General features: G+C 40.8%; 1 protein-coding gene across 6 annotated transcripts; it reads left to right on the forward strand.

Annotated features, from left to right (window-relative positions):
* The first annotated feature begins 476 nt into the window (after positions 1-476).
* Positions 477-23,156, forward strand: Prpf3 (pre-mRNA processing factor 3). 6 transcript variants are annotated; one of them, XR_002398019.2, is made up of 17 exons: positions 477-609; positions 3,517-3,709; positions 4,665-4,795; positions 6,910-7,056; positions 9,657-9,740; positions 9,901-10,121; positions 11,180-11,486; positions 12,108-12,274; positions 13,074-13,153; positions 15,601-15,744; positions 17,018-17,117; positions 17,289-17,402; positions 18,991-19,109; positions 19,388-19,471; positions 21,382-21,528; positions 21,631-21,692; positions 22,800-23,156. XR_002398019.2 is itself a non-coding variant. In XM_087213377.1 (17 exons), exons 5-17 carry the CDS (start codon positions 7,039-7,041, stop codon positions 22,944-22,946), a joined length of 1,647 nt encoding a protein of 548 aa, XP_087069503.1. In that variant the 5' UTR covers positions 560-609; positions 3,517-3,709; positions 4,665-4,795; positions 6,162-6,257; positions 6,910-7,038; the 3' UTR covers positions 22,947-23,156. The 6 variants fall into 6 exon arrangements, 4 of the variants coding, with proteins under 4 accessions (XP_004854026.1, XP_004854027.1, XP_087069503.1 ...); XR_015452099.1 differs by lacking the exon at positions 21,382-21,528 and adding an exon at positions 20,470-20,612 and having other exon boundaries at positions 22,800-22,867; XM_087213377.1 differs by lacking the exon at positions 21,382-21,528 and adding an exon at positions 6,162-6,257 and having other exon boundaries at positions 560-609.
* The last annotated feature ends 915 nt before the right edge of the window (positions 23,157-24,071 follow it).

A 24,071-nucleotide genomic window follows, 5' to 3' on the forward strand; every position in this document is an offset into this window, starting at 1 on the left:
TGGAACCACTGAGCTAAATCCCCGACCCCTTATCAATTTATTTTTGCGACAAGGTCTCCTTAAGTAGGTCAGGCTGTCCTTGAACTATGTAGCCTCTTAGAACTTGAGGCGGTCCCTCTGTCAGCCTCCTGACTGCTGAGGTTATAGGTATGTTTTTTCCACCGCGCCTGCCACTCTTTTTCTTTTTTGGTACCGGGGATCGAACTCCGGTCCTTGCGCTTGCAAGGCAGAGCGGCGAAACCACTGAGCTAAATCCCCGGCCCTGGCCACATTTATTTTTAACAGGAGGAAAACTATAAGGTAGCCCAATTTCTGCTTTAGGGGACAATGACTGTGGAGTAATCAAATTATCAGATTTGGCTGGCGAAACCGCAGGCACGCAACTCGCTCTGGGAAGCTTTGCGGGTTCCGCCGCGCCTGCGCCCTGACGCGGGGGAAAGTGCCAACTGCGGCTGCGCATTCGGCGGTGCGGCCCTCCCCAGTCACGTGTCGGAGGACCGCAGCGTGGCGGCGGCCGTGTCTGTAGCGACGGCAGGCCGTAGGGCAGTCAGGAGGTTTCCGGTTCCGGTGTAACGTTCGGCCTCCGTCTCAGGGGCTGAAGTTTGTGAGGTGAGTAGTGGCCCCCGGCCGGGGAGGATATTCTCTGGTCCGAGCGACTGGGACCAGGGCTGAGCCCCAGGAAAGGATACCGGCGGGAGAGTTGGGAGGGAAAGCGACTGAAAGAAGTGGCCGGTTTTGTGGAGAAGGGGCTGGAATGAGATTGCTGGGAGGAAAAGGGCGGGGGCGGGAAGGGGACAGCTTGGGGAGACCGGCTCCGAGGTGAGGAGTTGGGGAGGAACAGGGGGAAGAGGCCAGGTGGAAAGGCAGAGGGAGCAAAACTAGAAGAATGGGGGTTTCTGGGGGAAGCTGGGGCTCTGGCCAAGAAGAGTAAAGGACTCCTTCAGAAGATTGCTACCTGCTCATTCAGAGGACATGAGCCTGTCTTAATCTCTCACATCCCGACTACTACACAGCAGAGTAATTGTTGAGCATTTGATCTCTGGCAAAGCAAGTTATTGTTGGAAACTCTTCTTCATCGGCTGTTTAGTTTTCACATCTTCGTACTGAGGTTGGGTTGAACTTGAATACATTTGTTAGTATACTAGTTGGACGCACAGTTCATCAGCTAATATTGGTACTTCATTTATTGCATGGCTTTTCAAGTTCCTTGTACTTTCTGATGCAATTCTAGTGGAATGTAAGCCCCATTAAGGTGAGAGTTCTTGTGTGTTTTGTTCACTGCTGTATTCATCCTCAGCAATCACTACACAGATTAAGTAGTTACTTAATATTTATTGAATGAGTTAACTACTATGTAGATATGCCAGGTGCTCTCAGTTCGTAAGATGAGTAAACATGCTTAGAGGAATTAAATTGCCTAAGGGCTTGTTAATGGTGGGGCTTGGTGTCCCCCGATGTTCAGCGAGCTCTTTTCTTCACTCTTTTGGGAGCCTGGATGTGCTTCTGTATCCTTTTTGGGGATTGCATATGTTTCTTGGGGGTTTTTTGGTACTAGGGATCAAGCTCGCAACCTTGTGCTTGTGAGGCACTGAGCTAAATCCCCAACCCTGTATATGCTTCTTTTGAACAATGTATGTTTAGTATGTAGATATCTCATGATTGTATAATAGAAACATCATGAAATTATTTATATAATTTGTTTTTGTTGTTTGAGACCTGGTCTCACTATGTAGTTCAGGCTGGCCTTGAACTCCCAGCAATCCTCCTGCCTCAGCCTCCGAGTGTTGGGATTCCAACTGTGCAGCACCATGCCCAGCCCTTCATATAACTTGTTGCTTAGGCCGAAACTCGTTCACTTAGTTTCATGGCTTTAAATAACATATATGTATATCACTATTTGGCAGCAGATCTTATAGAGGGTAAACCTGTCAGGAATGTAGAAGTCAGGGCCGAGGATTTAGCTCAGTGGTGCCATGGCTGCCTGGCAAGTGCAGGTCCTGAGTTCGATCTCTGGTACCAAAAAGAATGTAGAAGTTAGCTGGGTGTGGTGGCACATGCTTGTAATCCCAGCATTCAGGAGGGTGAGGCAGGAAGATCACAGGAGTTCAAGGCCAACTCGAATTACAGAGGGAGACCCTGTCTCAAAAACAAAAAGTAGAAGTTAATCAAACTGTAGCTTTTAGAAGAATAAATGTCTGAAATCATCTTCGGGGCCGGAGATTTAGCTCAGTGGTTCCAGCGCCTGCCTCACCAGGCACAAGTTCCCGAGTTCCATCCCTGATACCAAAAAAAAAAAAATCTTCAAAGATTGATTCCCAGATCACATTGCGATTAGTGGCAATCCTAAGAAGTTAGCTTAGAAGTTGAGGTCAGTGCAGTTTATTGACTATTACCTGATATAGTCGATAAATAAATAAAATTTTCTCAGTGCTTGGGCAATTGTTTGAGATTTAGGGAGGAGAGCAAATGTAAACATGAATAACACTGAAATTTTATACCAGCTTGCATTCAGAAGTAAAGATGTGTCATGGAAAGTCCTTTATGATACTGTTTCTCTGCTGAGCTAAAAAAAATTAGAAAAATAAAGGTAAAAAGAATCCAAAGTGAAGGTACTCTTGTGAGCTGAGGGATTACTCTTATCAAGTCAGCTGAAAAACTATAGAGAATGATACAAGATAATCTGTGTATAAAATTCCCACTGGCATGTATGAAAAACTAGAGAAATGTGACAGAATATTCTTATGGATTCTGAGGTTTTATACCTGATGACTGACCTGGTTAAACCTTCCTTATTTGTATTCCTTAGAAGAGAAACCCAAGGTCAGGGCTAGGTTAGGGAATAACCTGCTTGGAAGTAGGAAAAATAGAAAGGCTTTCCTCTGGATGAACTTTGTTATTTCTTCAGTCTTGGAAGTTGAACCCAGAGCCTTGCAAGCGCCCTACTATTGAGCTCCATCCCCAGCATTTTATCTGACAGTCTGGCTGAGTTTGCCTGGCCTGAAAACTGAGATCCTCCTGCTTTAGTCTCCCAAGTAGATGGAATTACAGGTGTGTACCACCATGTCCAGCTTGGATGGACTTTTCAGTCATGTTTTCATGTAATGTTTGTCAGGATTAAAGAGAAGCTAGAGCCAGGGATTTAGCTCAGTGGTTCCGCCACCTGCCTTGCAAGCACAAGGACCCAAGTTCGATCCCCAGTACCAAAAAAACAAATAAATAAATAGAAAGGAAGCTAGAACTCATTTCTCCAATCTAGGTTATTCTCAGAGGTTGTTACTCCACAGATGTCATTGAATGAGTGATACTGAGTTAGGGTTAAAAATTAAATAGAATCTATTTCCTTTGCTTAGAAGTATAGTTCTCAGGGAAAGTATTTCCTTGCAAATGAGGTAGAGGAATTTGCATAGGGATTGAGAATAGGTGTAGGGTAGGCATTCTTGATATACTAGGCATTGTTCTGGATCTTTTAAATTTTTTCATATTCTCTAACTTAACTCTTTCCTGGTTTCTTTTTAGGTGTAGTATTGAATCCCATTTGAGCTGTCATTCTCCTTTTTTGGGAAAATGGCACTGTCTAAGAGGGAGCTGGATGAGCTGAAACCATGGATAGAGAAGACAGTGAAGAGGGTACTGGGTTTCTCAGAGCCCACAGTGGTCACAGCAGCACTGAATTGTGTGGGGAAGGGCATGGACAAGAAAAAGGCAGCTGGTATGTATGACTTTTGATGTAACCTAGGGGACGATCACAAACACTGCTTTGAACATTCCCAAATTCTCCCTTTTAGGAGCATCTAAACAAAGGTCAGGCCCACATTTTATTTTTTCTTGCATTATAATGAAAATAGTTTAACATTTCTCCTATTGCTTATTTCTTGTCTTACTTATGGCATATGGTAAACCTCAGACTGACTCTCTGACCACCATACAGAGTCACCTATGTTAGATTCATTTAGGAAATATGCTAAAGTCAGAGAGACATATTCAGATTCAGCTTGACATCTCAGCACATGGAAGTCTCTAATAAAGTACATTTAAAAAGTTAATGGAGGTAGATTTTCCTAATAGTAGTCTACAACTTGTTATTTGGGAAAATTTTGAGTGAGTTATTTATCTTAAAAACTCTGATGCTTGGGCCGGGGATTTAGCTCAGTGGTTCCACCGCCTGCCTCGAAAGCAGAAGGACCTGAGTTCAATCCCCGGTACCAAAAGAAAAAAAAGAAAACAAAACTGATGCTTAACTTAAAACAGGTTGCACTGGGGCTATGCTGCTTCCATTCTAAAAAACTTATAACTGTATTTTTACTTCACACAGCAGGGTAATTTAATGTAACAAAATGCATGGGAATCCTACAAAGAACTTTTCTTTTTGGTACTGGGAATTGAACTTGGGACCTCATGCTTGCAAGGCAGGCGGTGGAACCACTGAGCTAAATCCCAGCCCTCTACAAAGAACTTTTAAAAAGACATTTCCCTCCTTCCTGTGGAAACAATTCCAGTGCTAGGGCCAGGGATTTAGCTCAGTGGTGCCATGCCTGCCTCACAAGTGCAAGGTTCTGAGTTCAATTCCTGGTAGAAAAAAAATTCCAGTGCTAGTATATGTTGCATACCTAGTACTGGACTCTATACTCTAACCTTTTCAATGCTACCATCTCTTTTCCTGGCAGACCATCTCAAACCTTTTCTTGATGATTCTACACTCCGATTTGTGGATAAACTGTTTGAAGCTGTAGAGGAAGGCCGAAGCTCCAGACATTCCAAGTCTAGCAGTGACAGGAGCAGAAAACGAGAGCTAAAGGTAGGTTCTGGTTCAGTATCTAATGAGCTCAGGAGTGTTTTCGATAACAAAGTTGTTGAATTTCCCTGGCTTATACATTTATATCCACCATTAGAATACCTAATGCTCAAGAGAGGTCCTTAGACTAAAGTAGAGGAAGTGAATTTGTATTAGCACCATGTTATGGTGATACACTAAGTTCATTTGAAATATTTTCAGAATTAATAGGACCTTTGTCCTGTTTTTATAGAGTTAGGAGTTTTGGTTCTCTTGTTTCTCCAGGTCCCTCCCTCCTTACTACTACATACAAGTTGATTGCACTAAAATTTTGTATCTTGATTTATTTGAAGTTTACTGAGTTGCTTCAGAATAGGAGTCCATTGCTACCTAAATTGTAGATCTCGTTGCTCATTTGTAGATAGATTTCTCTGCATTGCACTTGTAGATAGGATACCTAAAAACAATTATTATATACTCTTGAGAGCTTACTATTTTCTGTATAGCGTATTGCAGGTTATCTGGCTCCCTGGGGTACAAAGTGGCTGGCAGTACTCATTTTTCCTACTACACTTTGTATTCTGTTATTACTGATTGGTCGTGGCCTTTTTCAGTATTAGGCATGCCAATTAACTGATCCCTCTCTCATTTCACTCAAGTAACCAACCTCTCTACCACATTTCCCTCTGTTTCTCTTTTTTAAAAAGTTTCTGTGGTTTGCATCAAACCTTCCAAAGTACTTTTGATTTCTTGAGTATCCCATTGATTTCCAGAGACACAAAGAGTAGCTAAGCAATGTCTGCTTGGTTCTTTGACTAGGCTATGGAACCAATCAAAATAGAAATTCTTGTGCCTTCTATTTTTAGAGCATTTAGAGTAATCAGAGGAATGAGAGATAGTCTTGCCTTTTAAAAATTGGCAAATTATGGGGCCGGGGATTTAGCTCAGTGGTTTCGCCGCCTGCTGCGCAAGAGCAAGGACCCAAGTTCGATCCCCGGTACCAAAAAAAAAAAAAGGCAATTTAAAAAAGATGGAGGGTTCAATAAAATGTAGTCACAAATTTTAAAATCTGAGTAGCAGTTCCATATAAACTTTAGGGTTGATTATAGAACTTCAAACTTACACTGAATTTTGTGACTTAAGGGGAAATAATTAATCCACAGTATACACAGATCTGTACATGAAGGTTATATTATGATAGAGCATAGTACCACTGTATAAGTGCTGAGACCATGCTATGAGTAGAGTGACTAGAGTGGGTGGGATTAGTAAAAATGGTTTCTTGAAGGAGGTGTCTAGATAGCCATGGGATATGGGTCCCATATTTGGTCCATTCAGGTCCCCACTCCACACAATATATTATGGGAGAGTCCTTTTTCTTGAACTGTAGGAGTTCCAGGAAGCGCTCGCCCCTGGCCGAGGATATGTCCTTGCAAAACACGAGCCCTCCTAGTGAAGAGGGGATGTCACCCAAAGCCTACCACCGGTGTGTACATTTGCTTTTTCCCATTGTCCCTTCCAGTTGGCCACTCTTGGTCCTATTAAATTCACCTTGCAAATTAGCCTATTTGAGTTCCAATTGTGAAAATAAAGTGTTACTGGGGAATACTGAGAAAGAGAAAGCCCCTGTCTTGGAAGAGCTTAGTTGGGAGAAACTACCACCACTGAAAGACCTAACACTCGGCAAACAATATTAACAATGTAGTTTAACTTAATATGAACCAAGCTCTTAAGTGCTAAGAAGATGTGAAACAAAAATTTGATCTCAGTGGTTAAGGTTATAATGAGGAGAACTTCCTGGAGGAGGTGAGTTTTAGACAGGATTTGAAATAGGGGTTGTGCAAAAGTTGAGGAAAAGCATTGCAAATGTGGGCAGTAGCATTTGCAATGACCTTGAGATGGGAACATTTATGAGAATATGGGGATAAAGTTTGCTTGACTGGAGTAGAACAATGAAGTTGAGTGAAATGGTCCACTTGGTGGAGAGTCTAGAAGACCCTGCTCTGGCAAGTAGTTATTTGCAAGGTTGCATCATATTCCCCTGGGAAAACCACAGAATGCTAGTAGGGGCTAGAATAATTCTTCCCTTCTCCCCAAGGAGAGGGATATAATATTTTTTTCATCTTGGGTTCCCCTAGGAGGTGTTTGGTGATGACTCTGAAATCTCCAAGGAATCATCAGGAGTAAAGAAGCGACGAATACCCCGTTTTGAGGAGGTAGAAGAGGAGCCGGAGGTGATCCCTGGGCCTCCATCAGAGAGCCCTGGCATGCTGACTAAGCTCCAGGTCAGTTACAGGGCACTGGAAGCACAGTGATTTCAGGAGTTGAAGTGAGAGGAGCAGGGGTCCATTCTTGCTGTGATCTTGATTTGAAATAGTATTTAGTATTTGGGGAAGTTTTTAATTCCCTGCTTTACATTTTAGTATTCCTTAATTTAACCAGGAGTATTCCAGTTAAGAATTACTGAAATTGTGTTTACTGAGTACCTACTGTGTGTCAAAGTATATTACATTATTTCCCCAATATCTAACTCCATTGGGTCATTGGGAAAATTAAATGATCAGAATTCAGCTTGATGCTGGGCATGATGGCACATGCCTATACAGTAAGTCCCTGACTTATGAACAAGTTCTGTTCCAGGAGAACATTCATAAGTCAGATTCTGTAAGCCCAACAAAGTGAGTCTTATACATATCTGACACAAATATACAATGTAAAGCATAAGAAAACCAAATATACTCACTCAAAAATGCTGTAAATAAACTATTTTTACTTTTACAATTACCTTAAAATGGTAGACAACATGAGCTACTTCTGCAGTTTGTTTGCATCCACAAATGTTTGTAATTTGAGGTCCGTTCATATCTTTGAAAGTTTGCAACTTGAATGTGCTTAAGTTGGGGACTTACTGTAATTCTAGCTACTCAGAAGACAGTCACAAGGATCATAAATTCTAGCCCTACTTGGGGAAATTAGCAAGACTGTCTCAAAAAGGTGGATGGCAAAAAAAAAAAAAGATGCCAGGCGTAGTGATGCATAGCTATAATCCCAGCACTCAGGAGGCTGAGGCAGGATGATTGCCTTGAGTTAGACGATGGCCTGAATTACATAGTGAGACCCTGTCTCAAAAAACCAAAACCAAAACAAAACAGAACTCATCTTGAATACAGAAAAGAATTTTCAGATATGCAAAGGAGATACAACCCATTCATAAATAATTTCAAGTTGACTTGTTTTTTATGTAACAAGTGTTTTTAAGGTGGATATTGTTCAATAATTTTGATATATATAAGCAATAAATATTTCATTAACCATTTTTAAAAATTGAGAACAGGTGTGATGCCACATACCTATATTTCCAGTACTCTTGAGAGGCTGAGGCAGGAGGATTATACATTTGAGTCCAATCTGGGCACTTCAGCAGTTTAGTCAAAATGAGAAGGGCTGGGAATGTAATTCAGTGTGAAGATCTTCAGTTCAATCTCTGGTACTGGAAAAAAAATTAAAGAAGGGAATAGCATAGCTATATAAATTTGGGGAGGGATAGAATACTATTTTATATGGATGGATGGATTTTATATATATGATTCTTGGGAGAAAAGGAATTAAGAATTTTTTTTTTTTTTTTGGTACTGGGGATTGAACTCAGGTCCTTGAGCTTGCGCAGCAGGTGGCGAAACCACTGAGCTAAATCTCTGGCCCTAAGAATTTTTTTTAAAAAGAATGGGCATGGAAGAATTTAATCCTCTTTTTTAATTAAAAAACTTCTGACTGATATAAATATATCACCTGGTCAAAAGGAATGTTAAAAGCCAATTTTGAAAAATATCTTGAAGCTAGGTGTACTGGTACATGCCTGTAATCCCAGCACTAGGAAGGCTGAAGCAGGAAGGTTGACACGTTCAGGGCCCGCCTTCATTACATAGTGAGCTTAAGGGCAACCTGTCTGAAAAAAACAAAAAATAGGGTCTTGCTTTATAGTGCAGGTTGGCCTTGAAACCATGGCCATTGACCAGCACTCCCAATTTCAGCACTCTGGGAGGTTGAGGCAGGAGGATTGCAAGTTTGAGCCCAACCTGGGCAACTTAGGAATTTAATGAGACCTTATCTCAAAAAAATAAATAAATAAATTTTAAAAGGGGCTAGAGATGGAGCTCAGGGTTCAATAATGAGTACCACCACCACAACAAATAAATTAAACCATTTTAATTTATTTATAATTTGTATGGGTTTTGTTGGGAGGTTTGCATGCATTATTTACATGTTCAAAATAGCCCTGTAAAGTACTATTTTCCTTCCTTTTAGACATTGGGAGGCTTAGAGATTAAGTACCTGTTCAACACAGGTAGAAAGTAACAGAGTTAAGAATCATACTCAGAAGGAGGGGAAGAAGGGTTGAAGGGAGGGGATTGGGGAAAAAAAGAATCGAGATATATTTGTACAGGGGCTGGGGATTTAGTTCAGTGGTGCCACCCCTGCCTGGCAAGCGCAAGGTCCTGAGTTCGATCCGGTACCAAAAACAAAAAAAAAGGATATATGTGTACAGGTACAAATTCCCTGTGATGAGGTGTGATCATTATGTATATCAAAAGAGTACCGATAAAATTAATAAAAGAATCAGTGAAGTTTGTGTCTTAAATCACCAGGTTATGTTACTATCTAACATACCAATCTTGCCTTGGGAGAAGGTTGAAAAATTCTAGTGCTCAGATGTGTAGGTTTGTCTTTACTGTATTTTCTAGTCTGTGTGCAGGAAAAATATGTTGGAATCATGTGGGAATTTTTAGGTTGCTAGATCTGAGTGCATTTTGGGTTTAGCAGCCTGTATGGGAGAAATAAAAAGGAGAAATTAACACCTGTTCAATTTTTCCTACCTGGAAAGCAGATTAAACAGATGATGGAGGCAGCAACACGACAAATCGAGGAGAGGAAAAAACAGCTAAGCTTCATTAGCCCCCCGACACCTCAGGTACTGTGGCCATGTTATTCTTTGGTACTTCTCTTGCCAGCCATTCAAATGAGAATTCAAAAGGTTCCCCTCCACAGTCATCTACCATAGTCTGCGTGGGGTGTATGTGTGTGTAGATCTGTCTGCCTATTTCAATCCCTTTGACTTCTCTCTCTGACAGCCAAAGACTCCTTCTTCATCCCAGCCAGAGCGACTTCCAATAGGCAACACTATACAGCCTTCCCAGGCTGCCACTTTCATGAATGATGCCATTGAGAAGGCAAGGAAAGCAGCTGAACTACAAGCTCGAATCCAGGCCCAGCTGGCACTGAAGCCAGGGCTCATTGGCAATGCCAACATGGTGGGCCTAGCTAATCTCCATGCCATGGGCATTGCTCCCCCGTGAGTATAGATTCATGGAATCTTTTGTCATATTTGAAGCTTAAGAAGTAGTACCTTTGAATGTTACTGATTCTCTTTTTTCGAAGAACCTAAAGTATCTCTTACAGTTGTGTAGTTCATATGATCTGTAAATACTGATTGAATTTCTTGGTTTCCTTGTTTTAGAGTTGTTATCTTTTTATAATTGGTAGAACTGAGAGTACCATTATTTGTTTAATATTGGAGCTAGCAATAGAACCAGGTCCCTGAGTTTTGTTTTTTGTTTTTTGGTACTGGGGATTGAACTGGGGACCTTGCGCTTGCAAGGCAGGCGGCAGAACCACTGAGCTAAATCCCCAGCCCAGGTCCCTGAGTTTTTAATCCAGGGGTTTACCCATTAAACAACATTGAGTAAGAACATATCTAAGGATTCTCTACAACTAGGCAAAGATGTTAGACTGTAGCTTTAGTGTTTCTGATTGGCCTGGCATCACATGACTGACTTGAGAATGTAAGAATAGGAGGTGGGTATATAGCTCAGTGATAGCATGCATGCAACCCTGGATAAGAGTCCCAGGACTGCAAAAAAAAAAGAGTAAAAAATGATAGGATTACAAAATCTCAATATAATTTATAAATTAATTTCATGTGATTATACTTTAAATATGCAGTTTACTGTGTGGTGTTTTGCAGTGCTAGGGATTGAATCTGGGGCCCTGCACATATTAGGCAAGTGCTCCATGACTGAGCTACATCCCCAGCTCCAATTTGATATTTTTACACTTAATCTTACCCAAAAGGCTGAGATTCAATCCAGTTTGATGTTTTTTAGTCAAGATTTTATTATTATTATTATTATTATTTTTTTTTTTTTTTTTTTTTTTGGTACCGGGGATCAAACTCGGCTCCTTGAGCTTGCGTAGCAGGTGTTGAAACCACTGAGCTAAATCCCCAGCCCCAAGATTTTGTTATTCATTGATGGGGTTGTTGTTCCTAGAATTATTTTACATTTTATTTTGTTTGATTTTTTATTGCATTATTGTTCTGTGTAGGAATTTTTTGTGTGTGGTCTTTTTCAGGAAAGTAGAGTTAAAAGATCAAACGAAACCTACACCACTGATCCTAGATGAGCAAGGACGGACTGTAGATGCAACAGGCAAGGAGATTGAGCTGACACACCGCATGCCTACACTGAAAGCCAATATTCGCGCTGTAAAGAGGGAACAGTTCAAGCAGCAGCTCAAAGAAAAGCCATCAGAAGACATGGAGTCCAATACTTTTTTTGACCCCCGAGTCTCAATTGCCCCTTCCCAGCGCCAGAGACGCACTTTTAAATTTCATGACAAGGGTAAATTTGAGAAGATTGCTCAACGATTACGGACAAAGGTATCTGGCCTAGAGTATAACCCAGAATTTACAAGAAGTTAGGAAGCTGACAGAAAGTACTGTGATTTCAGTTCTATTTTGGGGAATTAGATAAACAGGTGATTTAAAGCAGGTATTTCATGTTTTAAATACTATATTTATTCCTGGAATACTTGATTTTTGCTGATTTCTCTTCCTAATTACTTTCTACTTAAGTGGAAATAAATTGAATTTGAAATTTTTCACCTACACTGACAGTGGAGAGAAATAATTCAAAACTTTTTAAGTGACTAAGAAAAACTAGCCTGGTGTTAATATTTGAGGCAAACAGTCTACACACCTGGAGAGTCGATTGACTGTGTGTTTAGTTTTCCCTTCTCCTTTTTGTTCTTCCAAAGTGATTTCATTAGATTAAATTTCATTTCTGCATATCTGCTACAGGCAGACACTGAAGGTGAAATGAAGGGGATGGGGATAGATGTGTGTAAGTAAAGGATAAAATAAAGCAGAGCACCTCTTTTTTCCTATGCTTTCAGTAGTTGAACTCATATTACACGTAAAGTTCAACAAGGGGTATTAAAAATTTGGGCTTCTACCAATTGGTTGTTTCCAATTTATCTTCCTCTCTTGGTTTATCTTTAGGCTCAACTGGAGAAGCTGCAGGCAGAGATTTCACAGGCTGCTCGAAAAACAGGCATTCATGCTTCAACTAGGCTTGCCCTCATTGCTCCTAAGAAAGAGCTAAAGGAAGGAGATATCCCAGAAATCGAGTGGTGGGACTCTTACATCATACCCAATGGCTTTGACCTGTGAGTTTGTTAGTTAATACCTTTGAATATGGCTATACTTGTTTGTTCAGTTTTGTTTGCAGGACTAGGAATTGAACCCATGGCCTTTACACTGAGCTACATCCATGGCCCTTATTAATTTTTAATTTTTTATTCTTTATTTTATTATTTTATTTTTTTGGTACCAGGGATCGAACTCAGGTCCTTGCGCTTGTGAGGCAGCCGGTGGAACCACTGAGCTAAATCCCTGGCCCTAATTTTTTATTTTGAGACAGGGTCTCATAACTCACCAAGTTTCCTAGGCTGGGCTTGAACTTGCAGCCTTCCTGCATCAGCCTCCTAGAGTGTTGGGGGTGGGTAGGCATCCGCTGCTGCCACCACATTCAGCAGTCTTAGGTTTTTCTTACCCTTCCTTTTTCAGCCTCTGTCCCTGGATCTTATTTCAGCTAATGAAAGGTGCCAGGGATTTAGCTCAGTGATTCCGCTGCCTGCCTCGAAAGCACAAGGACCCGAGTTTGATCCCCAGTACCCAAAAAAAACAAAATCAAATCAACTAATGAAAGGATATGCTGTCTGTCAGTGGCTTTAGGATAGAAAAAAAATTGAGAATGACTGGTGGAGAGTGCATCCAGCCTTAGTGAGACACAGTGTTCTCATCCTAAAAATTAAGTGTAATCCAGTTTTGTGTTATAGGTATGTAAGTGCCGAAAACATTAAAACATAGAGAATGGAGGTTTTTTTTCCATTGTTTTTCTGAGACTCCTCTCTTGGCATCATCTTTACCCACATATCCTGTTGTTTCTCCTTCCTCCAATTTTAGTACAGAGGAAAATCCCAAGAGAGAAGATTATTTTGGAATCACAAATCTTGTTGAACATCCAGCCCAGCTCAATCCTCCAGGTAACGTACAGGTTACACAAGGCTCTGGACCAGCATTATCCAGTAGAACTTAGCTATAGCTGCAGTCTTGCACACCACCACTGCACACCTGCCCATCTTTGATCTTTTCTTTGTCTTCAGTCTTTCCCTTTTTTTTGGTAGTACTGGCAACTGAACCCAGGGGCTCACACATATCAAGCAAGTGCTTTACCACTGAAGTGTATCTCTAGCTCTTTTTTAAATTAATTTTTTGCTATACTAGGGATTGAAACTAGAACTTTCACCCTGAGCTACATCCCCAGCTATTTTTATTTTGAGACAGGGCCTCACCAAGTCTAAATTAAATTGCACAGGCTGAGCTCAGATTTGCAATTTGAGCAAATTTGGCCTTAGCCTCTCAGACTGTTGAGACCACAGGTGTGTATCACCATGCCTGGCTTTTCCTTTCCCTTTTGCATTTTGCACTAAAAGTCTTATGAGTTCAGTCAAAAAAGAGGTTTTAGTTGTGGCTGTGGTTTCAACTGCTGAATGCTTTGGGTAAGTCACTTAGAACCTTGAGAGTTTCCTCATATGTACAGATACTAACTCTGATATGTGTTCTTCAAGAGTTGTATGGATCAGGTCAAGCATAGTGGTACATGTCTAATCCCAGCACTCTGGGAGATTGAGACAGGAGGATCACAAGGTAGAGTCCAGCTTTGGCAACTTAATGAGATCCTGTCTCAAAAATATAAAAAGGCTGAGGATATAGCTCAGTGCAAAGCACCTGGGTTCAATTCCCAGTACCACTAAAAAAAAAAAAAAAAAAAGTTATGTGGATCAGGAATTATTTAATCTTCAGCAGGCATGGTGGGCCACACCTATAATCCCAGCACTTGGGAAGCCAGGCAGGAGGATCTTTGTGAGTTTGAAGCCAGCCTGGGGTACGTAGTGAGTTCAAGGACAGCCTGAACTACACAGCGAGACTCTGTTTCAATCCCACTCCCAATAAAATAAAGTAATGATTTAATCTCTTTTACCAAACTTGAGATGAACAAAGAGAGAAAATTCTAATTGGTAAATTTGCTTGACATTTTCTTTATTAAGTTCAGAAAAATAAAGACCTTGAGATACAGGTTAAACATTCATATCTGAAATGCCTAAGATCAGTGTGTTTCAGATTTCCTGGCTTTTTGGATTTTGAAATATTTGCGTAGACTTTGTAATGGAGTTCCCTGCCTCCCCCTTTTTGGTGATACTAGGGACAGGGTTTCTCTAAGTCATTAAGTTGTCCAGGCTGGCCTCTAACTTCCAATCTCCTGTTTCAGCCTCCCAGAGCATACAAGAGTAGGCCACCACTCCTCTACTGCCAGTTCGGTGTTTCTAATCCAAAACCACAAAATATGCTAAAAATTCTTAAGTTTTTTGTTTGTTTATTTATTTTTGGTACCGGGATCAAACTGGGATCAAACTCAGAACCTTTCAGTTTTGAGGCAGGTGGTGGAACCACAGAGCTAAATCCCTGGCCCTGATTTTTGTTTTTTTTAAGAAAGGCTTTCACTATATAGTTTAGGCTGGCCTTGAACTAACTATGTAGCATAGGCTGACCTTGAACTCTGGGTGATCCTGCTGCCTCAGCCTCCCAAGTGCTGGAATTACAGGTGTGCACCACTATGCCCGGCCCAAAGTTTTGGATTTTGAACCATGGCATCTTTTGGATTTTCAAGTTAGGGGCATTCAATCTATGATACAAGTTGTGATCACTGAATTTTACTTAACCAGAAAATATCTGTAATCAGTGTGATTCATTTGAAGAATGGAAAGATTTTATTTTTGGTTTTTAATTATTAATTAAACCTCTTCTGCAAGTCTAGAGGATTTTTCCCATCCCCTGTGACTTCAAAATTATAAATGTTATTGTCTAGGGGGCCGGGGATTTAGCTCAGTGGCACCGCACCTGCCTCAAAAGCACAAGCTCCTGAGTTTGATCCCCGGTACCAGGGGCGAAAAAATGTTATTGTCTAGGCCAGTGATTTTCAAGTTGTAGTCCATAGAAATATCAAAGTGCAAGAGGTAGGACCTTAATAGATTCCTCAGTCCCTTTCAGCTATCCCAAATCTTCGCACAGAGCAACTAGAACAGGCCTATTTAATTTGTTTTCTCTGCTATATTTCTCTTCATGAAAGAGTTTAACTGGTTGAAGAAAAACAATATAGAATACCACTTATGAATACTTTTTAAAAACAATCATGCGAGGGGCCAGGGATTTAGCTCAGTGGTTTCGCTGCCTGCTTCGCAAGCGCAAGGACCCGAGTTCAATCCCCGGTACCCAAAAAAAAAAAAAACAAAAACATCATGTGATCCCTATTACATACAGTTTAAAAATAACTACCAGTAATTCAACTATAAGTCTTTTAAATGTGATGATACTCACCTAAGTGCTTCTAATATTCTTACTCTTTTGGTATACTCATTTCTCTGCATGACAGTTGACAATGACACACCAGTTACTCTGGGGGTTTATCTTACCAAGAAGGAACAGAAGAAACTTCGGAGGCAAACTCGAAGGGAAGCACAGAAGGAACTGCAAGAGAAAGTAAGGCTGGGCCTGATGCCTCCTCCAGAACCCAAAGGTACATGTCTTAGTTGGCCCTGCTACTAAAAAGGTGGCAGGTTTCTCTATTTAATAAATTTGAGAGGAACCTTTACATTTCTCTTTGAGTGTTTTTTCTTTATCAGAATTATTCATGGGTTCTTCTTTCCCTAAATTCTTGTTTTGTTTGTTTGGTTTTTCTTTTCTCTCTCTTTTTTTTTTTTTGAGAACAGGGTCTCATGATGTAATTCAGGCTGGTCTTGAACTCCAGGTAATTTTCCTGCCTCAGCCTTTCAAATGCTAGGATTATAGACATGCACCATCACGCCCAGTTCCTTTCCCTAAATTCTGTACAATCTTTCCTTATAAAGACAGGTCAACACATTCATTGGAGAGGTCATATAAGGTTTGTTTTTAAGCATTATTGATTACGTAAGATTTTTTTTTTTTTGGTATGGGGATCGAACTTGGGTCCTTGCACTTGCAAGGCAGGCAGCAGAACCACTGAGCTAAATCCCCGGTCCAATTATGTAAGATTTTGATTTTTCTGGAAGAATGTACTAGTCTTGAAATTCATGAAGATAGTTGCTTTTTTAAATTATTTTTTATTTATTTATTTATTTTTTTGCTACCAGGGATCAAACTCGGGACCTTGCACTTGACAGGCAGGTGTGGCACTGCATTTTTAATTTTTAAAATGACAGTACAGTGTCGTGTGTGTGATAGTGTACACCTGTAATCCCAACCACTCAGGAGGCTGGGCAGGATGATCACAAGTTCAAGCCTGTCTGAGGCACATAGAAAGACCATGTTTTAAAAAACCGAAAAACAGTGCCGGGGATTTAGCTTAGTGGTTTCATCGCCTGCTGCACAAGCACAAGGACCCAAGTTTGATCCCCGGTACCCAAAAAATAAAAAAAGAACCCAAAAACAGAGTGGAAAGTTCCAAAGGAAATAAGTTCCTTGTTGTTCAGAATTAAAATGCATACCCGTTTTTCATGTTGTGTGAACTTCTACACAAGCTGAGTTAGCTGGCTATGGTGGTGCATGCCTATAATCCTAGCACTCAGGAGGCTGAGGCAGGATGATTGCCTTAAGTTCAGTACCACCCTGGACTACATAGTGAGACTCTTGTCTCAAAGGAAAAAAAAAGCTGAGTTAGGTAGGATTTTCAAGGTAACTTATTGGAGGAAGTGAGTATTGAGCAGAGATTTGAAATGCTAAACAATATCAACTGGGAGAGAAGAAATAACAGGTTATTCCAGCTCAAGAAGTAACTTAGGAGATTGATCACTGTATTCTTTCCCTTGCAGTAAGAATTTCTAATTTGATGCGAGTATTAGGAACAGAAGCTGTTCAAGACCCTACAAAGGTAGAAGCCCATGTCAGAGCTCAGATGGCTAAAAGACAGAAGTAAGTGCCATGGGATTGGGTGGAAGCCAGGGCAAGTGCCTTTTCCAACCTCTTCTGGGGGATCCACATTTGGAGGGAGGGGAGAGTCCTCCGTTGCTCTCTCTTTCCCTTAGCCCTGCCTCTGATCTTCAATGCCTTTCTCACTTGTGGATGTCCTTCCTGTCACGACAGAGCTCATGAAGAGGCCAACGCTGCCCGAAAACTTACAGCAGAACAGAGAAAGGTCAAGAAAATTAAAAAGCTTAAAGAAGACATTTCACAGGGGGTACACATATCTGTATATAGGTAGGTGTCCATACTAGGCCAGCCTTCCCCTTAGAAATATTAAAATACTTCCCCAGTGCTTAAAGCAGAATCATTGTGGCCTAAAGTGTACCCAGCACCATTCCTTACTCTTGCTTACTTGACCCTAGTGTGAATCAAGAGCAAGTAAGTTTTTTACAGTGGAGAGAGTTAAAGAGTTATTTTTATGGTACACTCATTCTTCATCTCAAGTCTTTTTTTTTTTTTTTTTTTTTTTTGGTACTGGGGATCAAACTCAGGTTCTTCTGCTTTTGAGGCAGGCGGCAGAACCACTGAGCTAAATCCCCGGCCCTTCATCTCAAGTCTTATAGAACAATATTTGTTCAGCAGAATAAAGAAGTGAATGTACTTGTTCAGCCCAAGTTATTGAGGATTGTTTGTCCTTTGTGAAATATAAAATATCCTATTTCTTCAGAAAGCAGTAAAAATTTTTTTCCTCAGTAAATCAAATCTTTTTTTTTTTTTAAACAATTGAGATTTTTATTTTTATTTTATTTTTTGGTACCAGGGATTGAACTTGAGTCCTTGTGCTTGCACAGCAGGCGGCGAAACCACTGAGCTAAATCCCCGGCACAGTAATCAAATCTTTATCCTGCTATATTACAGTAATGCTTTTATTCTTGCTCCAAAATATATTTGTACATTATAAATACTTTTAAACCTTTGTATTGATGTTTTCATTGTATTTTTTTAAGTTAAATACATATGTATAATCTTTTTTTTTTTTTTTTTTTGGTACCGGGGAAGCAGGTGTCAGAACCACTGAGCTAAATCCCTGGCCCCTATAATCTATTTTTTAAATTGCTTATTTCTGTTAACTAGTTGTTTATCATAATTAGTGGTACATAATTACAAAAGTAGTGAATGCTTATAATAGTTTAAAAATTCTTACAATGCAAAAGGGTACTTACTGAGGATCCCTTTCCTATTCTCTAATCTTTTAGGACACTATGAGTAATTCCTAGTAACAGTTTTTCATCTCTCTAGAAAATTTTCATGCATTTCATACAAAATTTTCATGATATTAAAAAAAAAATTTTTTTCCATGACATTATAGATTTCTAGAAAGCAAAGGGTGTATAGGTCTTTACATTGTCAAGAACAGTGGGCTTATATGTACTTTTATTTAGTAAGTTTTCTGTTTTGTTTCGTTGGTACCGGGGATCAAACTCCGGTCCTTGTGCTTGCGAGGCAGGTGGTGGAACCACTGAGCTAAATCCCCAGCCCAATATACTTACTTGTAGATGATAGTAAATACCTGTTTCATTCGTAGTAAATTTTGATTACCTACTATTTAATGTAAGGTATATACTGCTACACTTTGAAGAAGTATGAGATCCTGAAAATAGACTTATTTGCTCCAGAAGGCCTTTGTTTTCTTTGGCCGGGGCGGGGGGGGGGGTTGTGATACCAGGGATCAAACAAGACCTTGCTGAGCCACATCCCTGGCCCCTAAAAGGCCTTTGTTTTTAGAGAGAAAACCATTTTGGAGTCATCTGTTTAGTTGCCACTCTTTCAGAAAGCTACTAATGCTAAAATTGAAAACATAACGAAACTTTCCCTCCTCTAGAGTTCGAAATTTGAGCAACCCATCCAAGAAGTTCAAGATTGAGGCCAATGCTGGGCAGCTGTACCTGACAGGGGTGGTGGTACTGCACAAGGATGTCAACGTGGTAGTAGTGGAAGGGGGTGAGTCTGAAAATGTTGAGGGAGACTGTCCCTAGACAACCCTAAGCCTAGTGATTTGCATTGTGGGGAGAAGTAAGTAAAATATATTTTAGAGCCATACCTAGATACGATATAATATGCTGGGACTCTGTGTGTTTATTAGAGTAGAAGGTCACAGATGAGGTTTCCGGGATTGCATCAACTACCACACTAATGTCTGAGCATTAGATGAGCTCAGAGGTCCTCTGAACCTCATTGTTTGTTATAGCTCTGGCAAAATTCTCCTTCTCTATTTCCAGGCCCCAAGGCCCAGAAGAAATTTAAGCGTCTTATGCTGCATCGGATAAAGTGGGATGAACAGACATCTAACACGAAGGGAGATGGTGAATGGGGGTTAGCCGGGATGGAGCGGGAGAGCTGTGGGAAGTGGGAAGGTGCCTCTGTCCATTCCATTTTACCTCCCCTTTGTTTTTTGGTACCGGGGATCGAATTCAGGTCCTTGCACTTGTGCAGCAGGTGGCGAAACCACTGAGCTAAATCCCTGGCCCTGTTTTGTTTTGTTTTTTTAGACAGGGTCTCGCTATGCAGTTCAGGCTAGCCTTGAACTCATTACGTAGCCCAGGCTGCCCTTGAACTCACGGGAATCCTCCTGTCTCAGCTGCCCAAGTGCTGGGATTACAGATGTGTGCCACCATGCCCAGATGTAGGATGGGGTTATGACTCTGATAGAGTATTTCCTAGCATGTGAAAGATCCTGGGTTCAATCCCTAGCACTAGAAAAAAGTCTTTTTGTCCAATTTTATCTTTTTTTTGTGGTTCTAAGGATCAAACCCAGAGCTTCATGCATGTTAGGTGAGCACTCTACTGTTGAACTACATCTCCAGTCCTTTTTATTTTTTATTATTTTTGTTTTTGTTTTTCGGTATCAGGGATCAAACTCAGGTCCTTGAGCTTGGGAGGCAGGGAGCGGAACCACTGACTAAATCCCTGGCCCAGCCCTTTTTATTTTGAGACAAAGTCTTGCTAAGTTGTCCAAGCTGACCTTGAACTCGATATCTTCTACCCTCAGCCTCCTGAGCTGTCAAATACATATATTTGATATTCTTCTGGCCATTGTACTTCTATTGATTTTTTTTTCTTTTTCTGGTACCAGGGATTGAACTCGGGACCTTGCGCTTGCGAGGCAGGCGGCAGAACCACTAAGCTAAATCCCTGGCCCATCTATTGATACTTATTATTCCCATCTTTGAGGACTAGATTAGTATTTAACATCTGCAGAAAGCATCACTTTTTTCTTGTTTGTTTGAGATAGGGTCTAAGTATGTTGCCCAGGCTAATCTCTTAACTCCTGGGCTCAAAGACCCTTCCCTTTACCCCTCAGGTAGCTGGGACTGCTAAGCCTGGTGGCACATACATGTAATCCAGGGGGCTAGCCAGGCATGATAGCACACGCCTATAATCCCAGCACTTGGGAGGCTGAGGCAGCAGGATCACCACCAGTTTGAAGCCAGCATGGGCTACATGGTAAGTTCAAGGCCAGCCTGAACTACATAGCAAGACTCTTTCCAAAAAAATAAAAAAAATACTCGGGGCTAAGGCAGGAGGATTGTTGAGAATTTAAGGCCATCCTGGACTACATTGCAAGACCTTGTTTCTGAAAAAACCCCCAAAATACCAAGTACCTGGGACTACACAAATGTACCACTGTGCCTGGCTGGGAGACTTTTTAAAAATTTAAGTGTGGTCCTCTTGTCATACTTTTTGTCCTCAGTGTACTTAACATACACTTTTGCACTATAATTAACCTAAACTTTCTTTTGCAAGTGTTAAAACATTTTCAGGCTGGGGATTTAGTTCAGTGGTTCTGCCGCCTGCCTCACAAGTACAAGGTCCCGAGTTCGATCTCCGGTACCAAAAAAAAAAAAAATTTTCAGTGGGGCATATACTACCATGCTATTGTAATCCCAGCTACTGGAGAGGCTCATGTGGATGATCAGGCAGGCATATTGCAAGTTCAAGGTCAGCTTGGGCAATTCAGTGAGACCCTGTCTCAAAATTTTAAAAAAGGATGCAACTCAGTGGTAGTGTGCTTGCCTAACGTGCACAAGGCCCTGAGTTCAGGCCATGATAGTGAAGGGAAAAAAAGGATAATTTTTTGTTTGGTTGGTTTCTCTGCCCTCCTTCATTAGGCTAAAAGTTCTTGAAAATACTCTTATATTGAAGCCTGGCTCCCAAGGTGCTTAAGATAAAGTTTTTATTATTGACTGCTTGTCTTTTATTTCCTTATTCTCAGTATGTGGCATAGCTCCTGACACACAGTAGGTGCTCAGTAAATGTTTGTTGAATTAATGTCTCTGCCTATTTGGAGCTTCCAGTCTAATATGGGGAAAATAAAGATTAACAGGAAAAAAAAAAAACATATTCCAACACATGGGAAAAGGTAATAATATTTACGAGAATTTGGGTAGACTTGATTATTGTTTGTTTAGAACCTACATCTGTAGTCTTTTGTCTTAAGATTTAGCTATATTATCTTTTCCAGATGATGAGGAATCTGATGAGGAAGCTGTGAAGAAAACTAACAAATGTGTACTAGTCTGGGAGGTAGGTGATCCTTTGTAAAACCCTGAAATACAACTTTAGCCAGCTCTTTATTGCTTGTACTATCCAAGTGGAGCACTGGAATGACAAAGTCTAAAGAGTAAATAATTTCTAGAGTAATTTGGTGTCAGACTTTTTTTTTTAAGATTTCAAAGAAAATTTTGTCTCAAAAAATAAAATATGAACTGGGAATGTAAAAATAAGTCCTTTCCAAGTCCGTGATCTCTGAAGACCACTCTTTTTGGCGGGGGGGGGGGGGGGGGGGCGGCGGCTGGGAGGCTGGGGTTTACCAGGGATCGAACTCAGGACCTTGCACTTGCGAGGCAGGCAGTGGAACCACTGAGCTAAATCCCTGGCCTTGATTTGCTGTTCTAACTAGACACTAGAACACAGAATTCCTCATCCTTTGCCTTGCAGTCAAAACCCTGAAACTAATTCATGCATCGCTGAGAGTGGTGGCACACTCCTGTAATCCCAGCACTCGGGAGGCTGAGGCAGAATTGCTTTGAGTTCGAGGCCATCCTGGACTACATAGTGACACCTTATCTTAAAAAAAAAAAAATTCATGCATATGTCCAAAGGGCAGAAGTTACTTTTTTTTTTTTGAGACAGGGTCTTGCTTTGTAGTTCAGCCTGGCTCTGAATTCACTATGTAGCTCCGGCTGGCCTCAAACTCATGGCAATCCTCCTGCCTCAGCCTCCCAAGTGCTGGGATTACAGGTGTCCAGCACCACACCTGGCTAGAAGTTACAGTTGATTTCAACATAAAATCATATTCAGCTAGGGACACTGCTATACAGATATTATTAGGTCTTTAAAACAATATCCTATCCAATTTAGATAAGAAATTGCCGGGCTGGGAGTACAGCTCAGTGGTAGAGTACTTATCACGTGTAAGGTCTTGGATTTGGTCTCCAACACTGCAAATAAAAAGGAAAAAAAGGAGGCATAGTGTCACATACCCGTTATTCTACCACTTGAGAGACTGAGGCAGGAGGATCACTGTGAGTTCAAGCCAGCCTGAACTACATAGTGAAACCCTGTCTTAAAAAAAGAGAAAAAATATCCAATTGTAGTTTTGTTTTGTTTTAATTTTTGTTTCTTTCTTAGGGTACAGCCAAAGACCGGAGCTTTGGAGATATGAAGTTTAAACAATGCCCTACAGAGAACATGGCTCGTGAACATTTCAAAAAGCATGGGGCCGAGCACTACTGGGACCTTGCACTGAGTGAATCTGTGTTGGAGTCCACTGACTGAGACTACTGCAAGCCCTTGCCTCTCCCCCTTTGCCTCTCTCTTCAGTCCTCTCTCTGTTCTACTTTACAACCCACTTCAGCTTGTCTGTGTGATCTCAGACCTGTGCCAAGCAGGTGTTGGGGCAAAGGGAGAAAACCTTGCTCCCATCCTGTCAGCTTGGTGCTCTCCTTTATTCCCCTTATGTGCATATGATTAAAGAGTTATTTTTAAGCTTGGTATCATATTTTTTACACAATCATAGGCATTGGAAATTGGGTCTTCAGATTATCTTTTTTCCCAGACCTCCACCAATTAGTGTGCAAAAAATTATCATTGATATTTATGTACCTATAAAAACATGATGGATAAATGGAACTGTCCAACTTCATTGTAAAGCAAGAGTAACATGTAGTTTTTTGAAGCGGAGTGAAGGAAGAAGTATTAGTGGTCAAGGGATGGGAAATTTCATCCCTAAACATCAGTAGATAAGACTCACAAGCTAACAAATCATCTGTCTTGGCTAAGTGGTCTTTTCAGGAAATAATGTGTCAGGTAGAAATATGGGAATGTGTTCTGACTGAAGTAGACCAAGGAGAGGTCAACAAGGATGTTATGGGTTGGTTTATAAAGTGGAATGGCATTCAGGAATTTAGCCCTTTTTTCGTCTCTTACTAATACAAAATTTTTTTTTTTTTGTAGATATTGACAAATTGATTCTAAATTTTATATGGAGAATCAGACCCAGAATAAACCGTGTTGGTGACACACCTGTAATCTCAGCACTCTGGGAAGATGACTCGGAAAGGATTGCAAGTTTGAGCCCAGTTTGGGCAAATAGCAACTTGAGACTGTCTCAAAGTAAAAAAGGGCTGAGGATGGAGTTCAGTGTGAAGGTCCTATATTCAGTCCCTTGTACTGAGGGGAAAAAAGATGTATTGAGGAAGGCTGGGTGTGGTGACACACACCTGTGATCCCAGCACTGGGAGGCTGACAAAAGAGGGTCACAAAGTTAAGCCTAGCCTGGAGAGTTTGGCTACTTAGAAAGACCCTGTCTTGTGAATAAAATTTTAAAAAGGACTGAGAATGTGGCTCAGTGCAAAGGCCTTGGGTTTAATCTCCAGTACAAAAAATACTACATAAGAACAA

This window comes from Heterocephalus glaber, unplaced genomic scaffold (genome assembly GCF_053883595.1).
Source record: "Heterocephalus glaber isolate CG9 unplaced genomic scaffold, H.glaber_assembly_v1.0 deba00001442, whole genome shotgun sequence".
Classification (NCBI taxonomy): Eukaryota; Metazoa; Chordata; class Mammalia; order Rodentia; family Bathyergidae; genus Heterocephalus; species Heterocephalus glaber.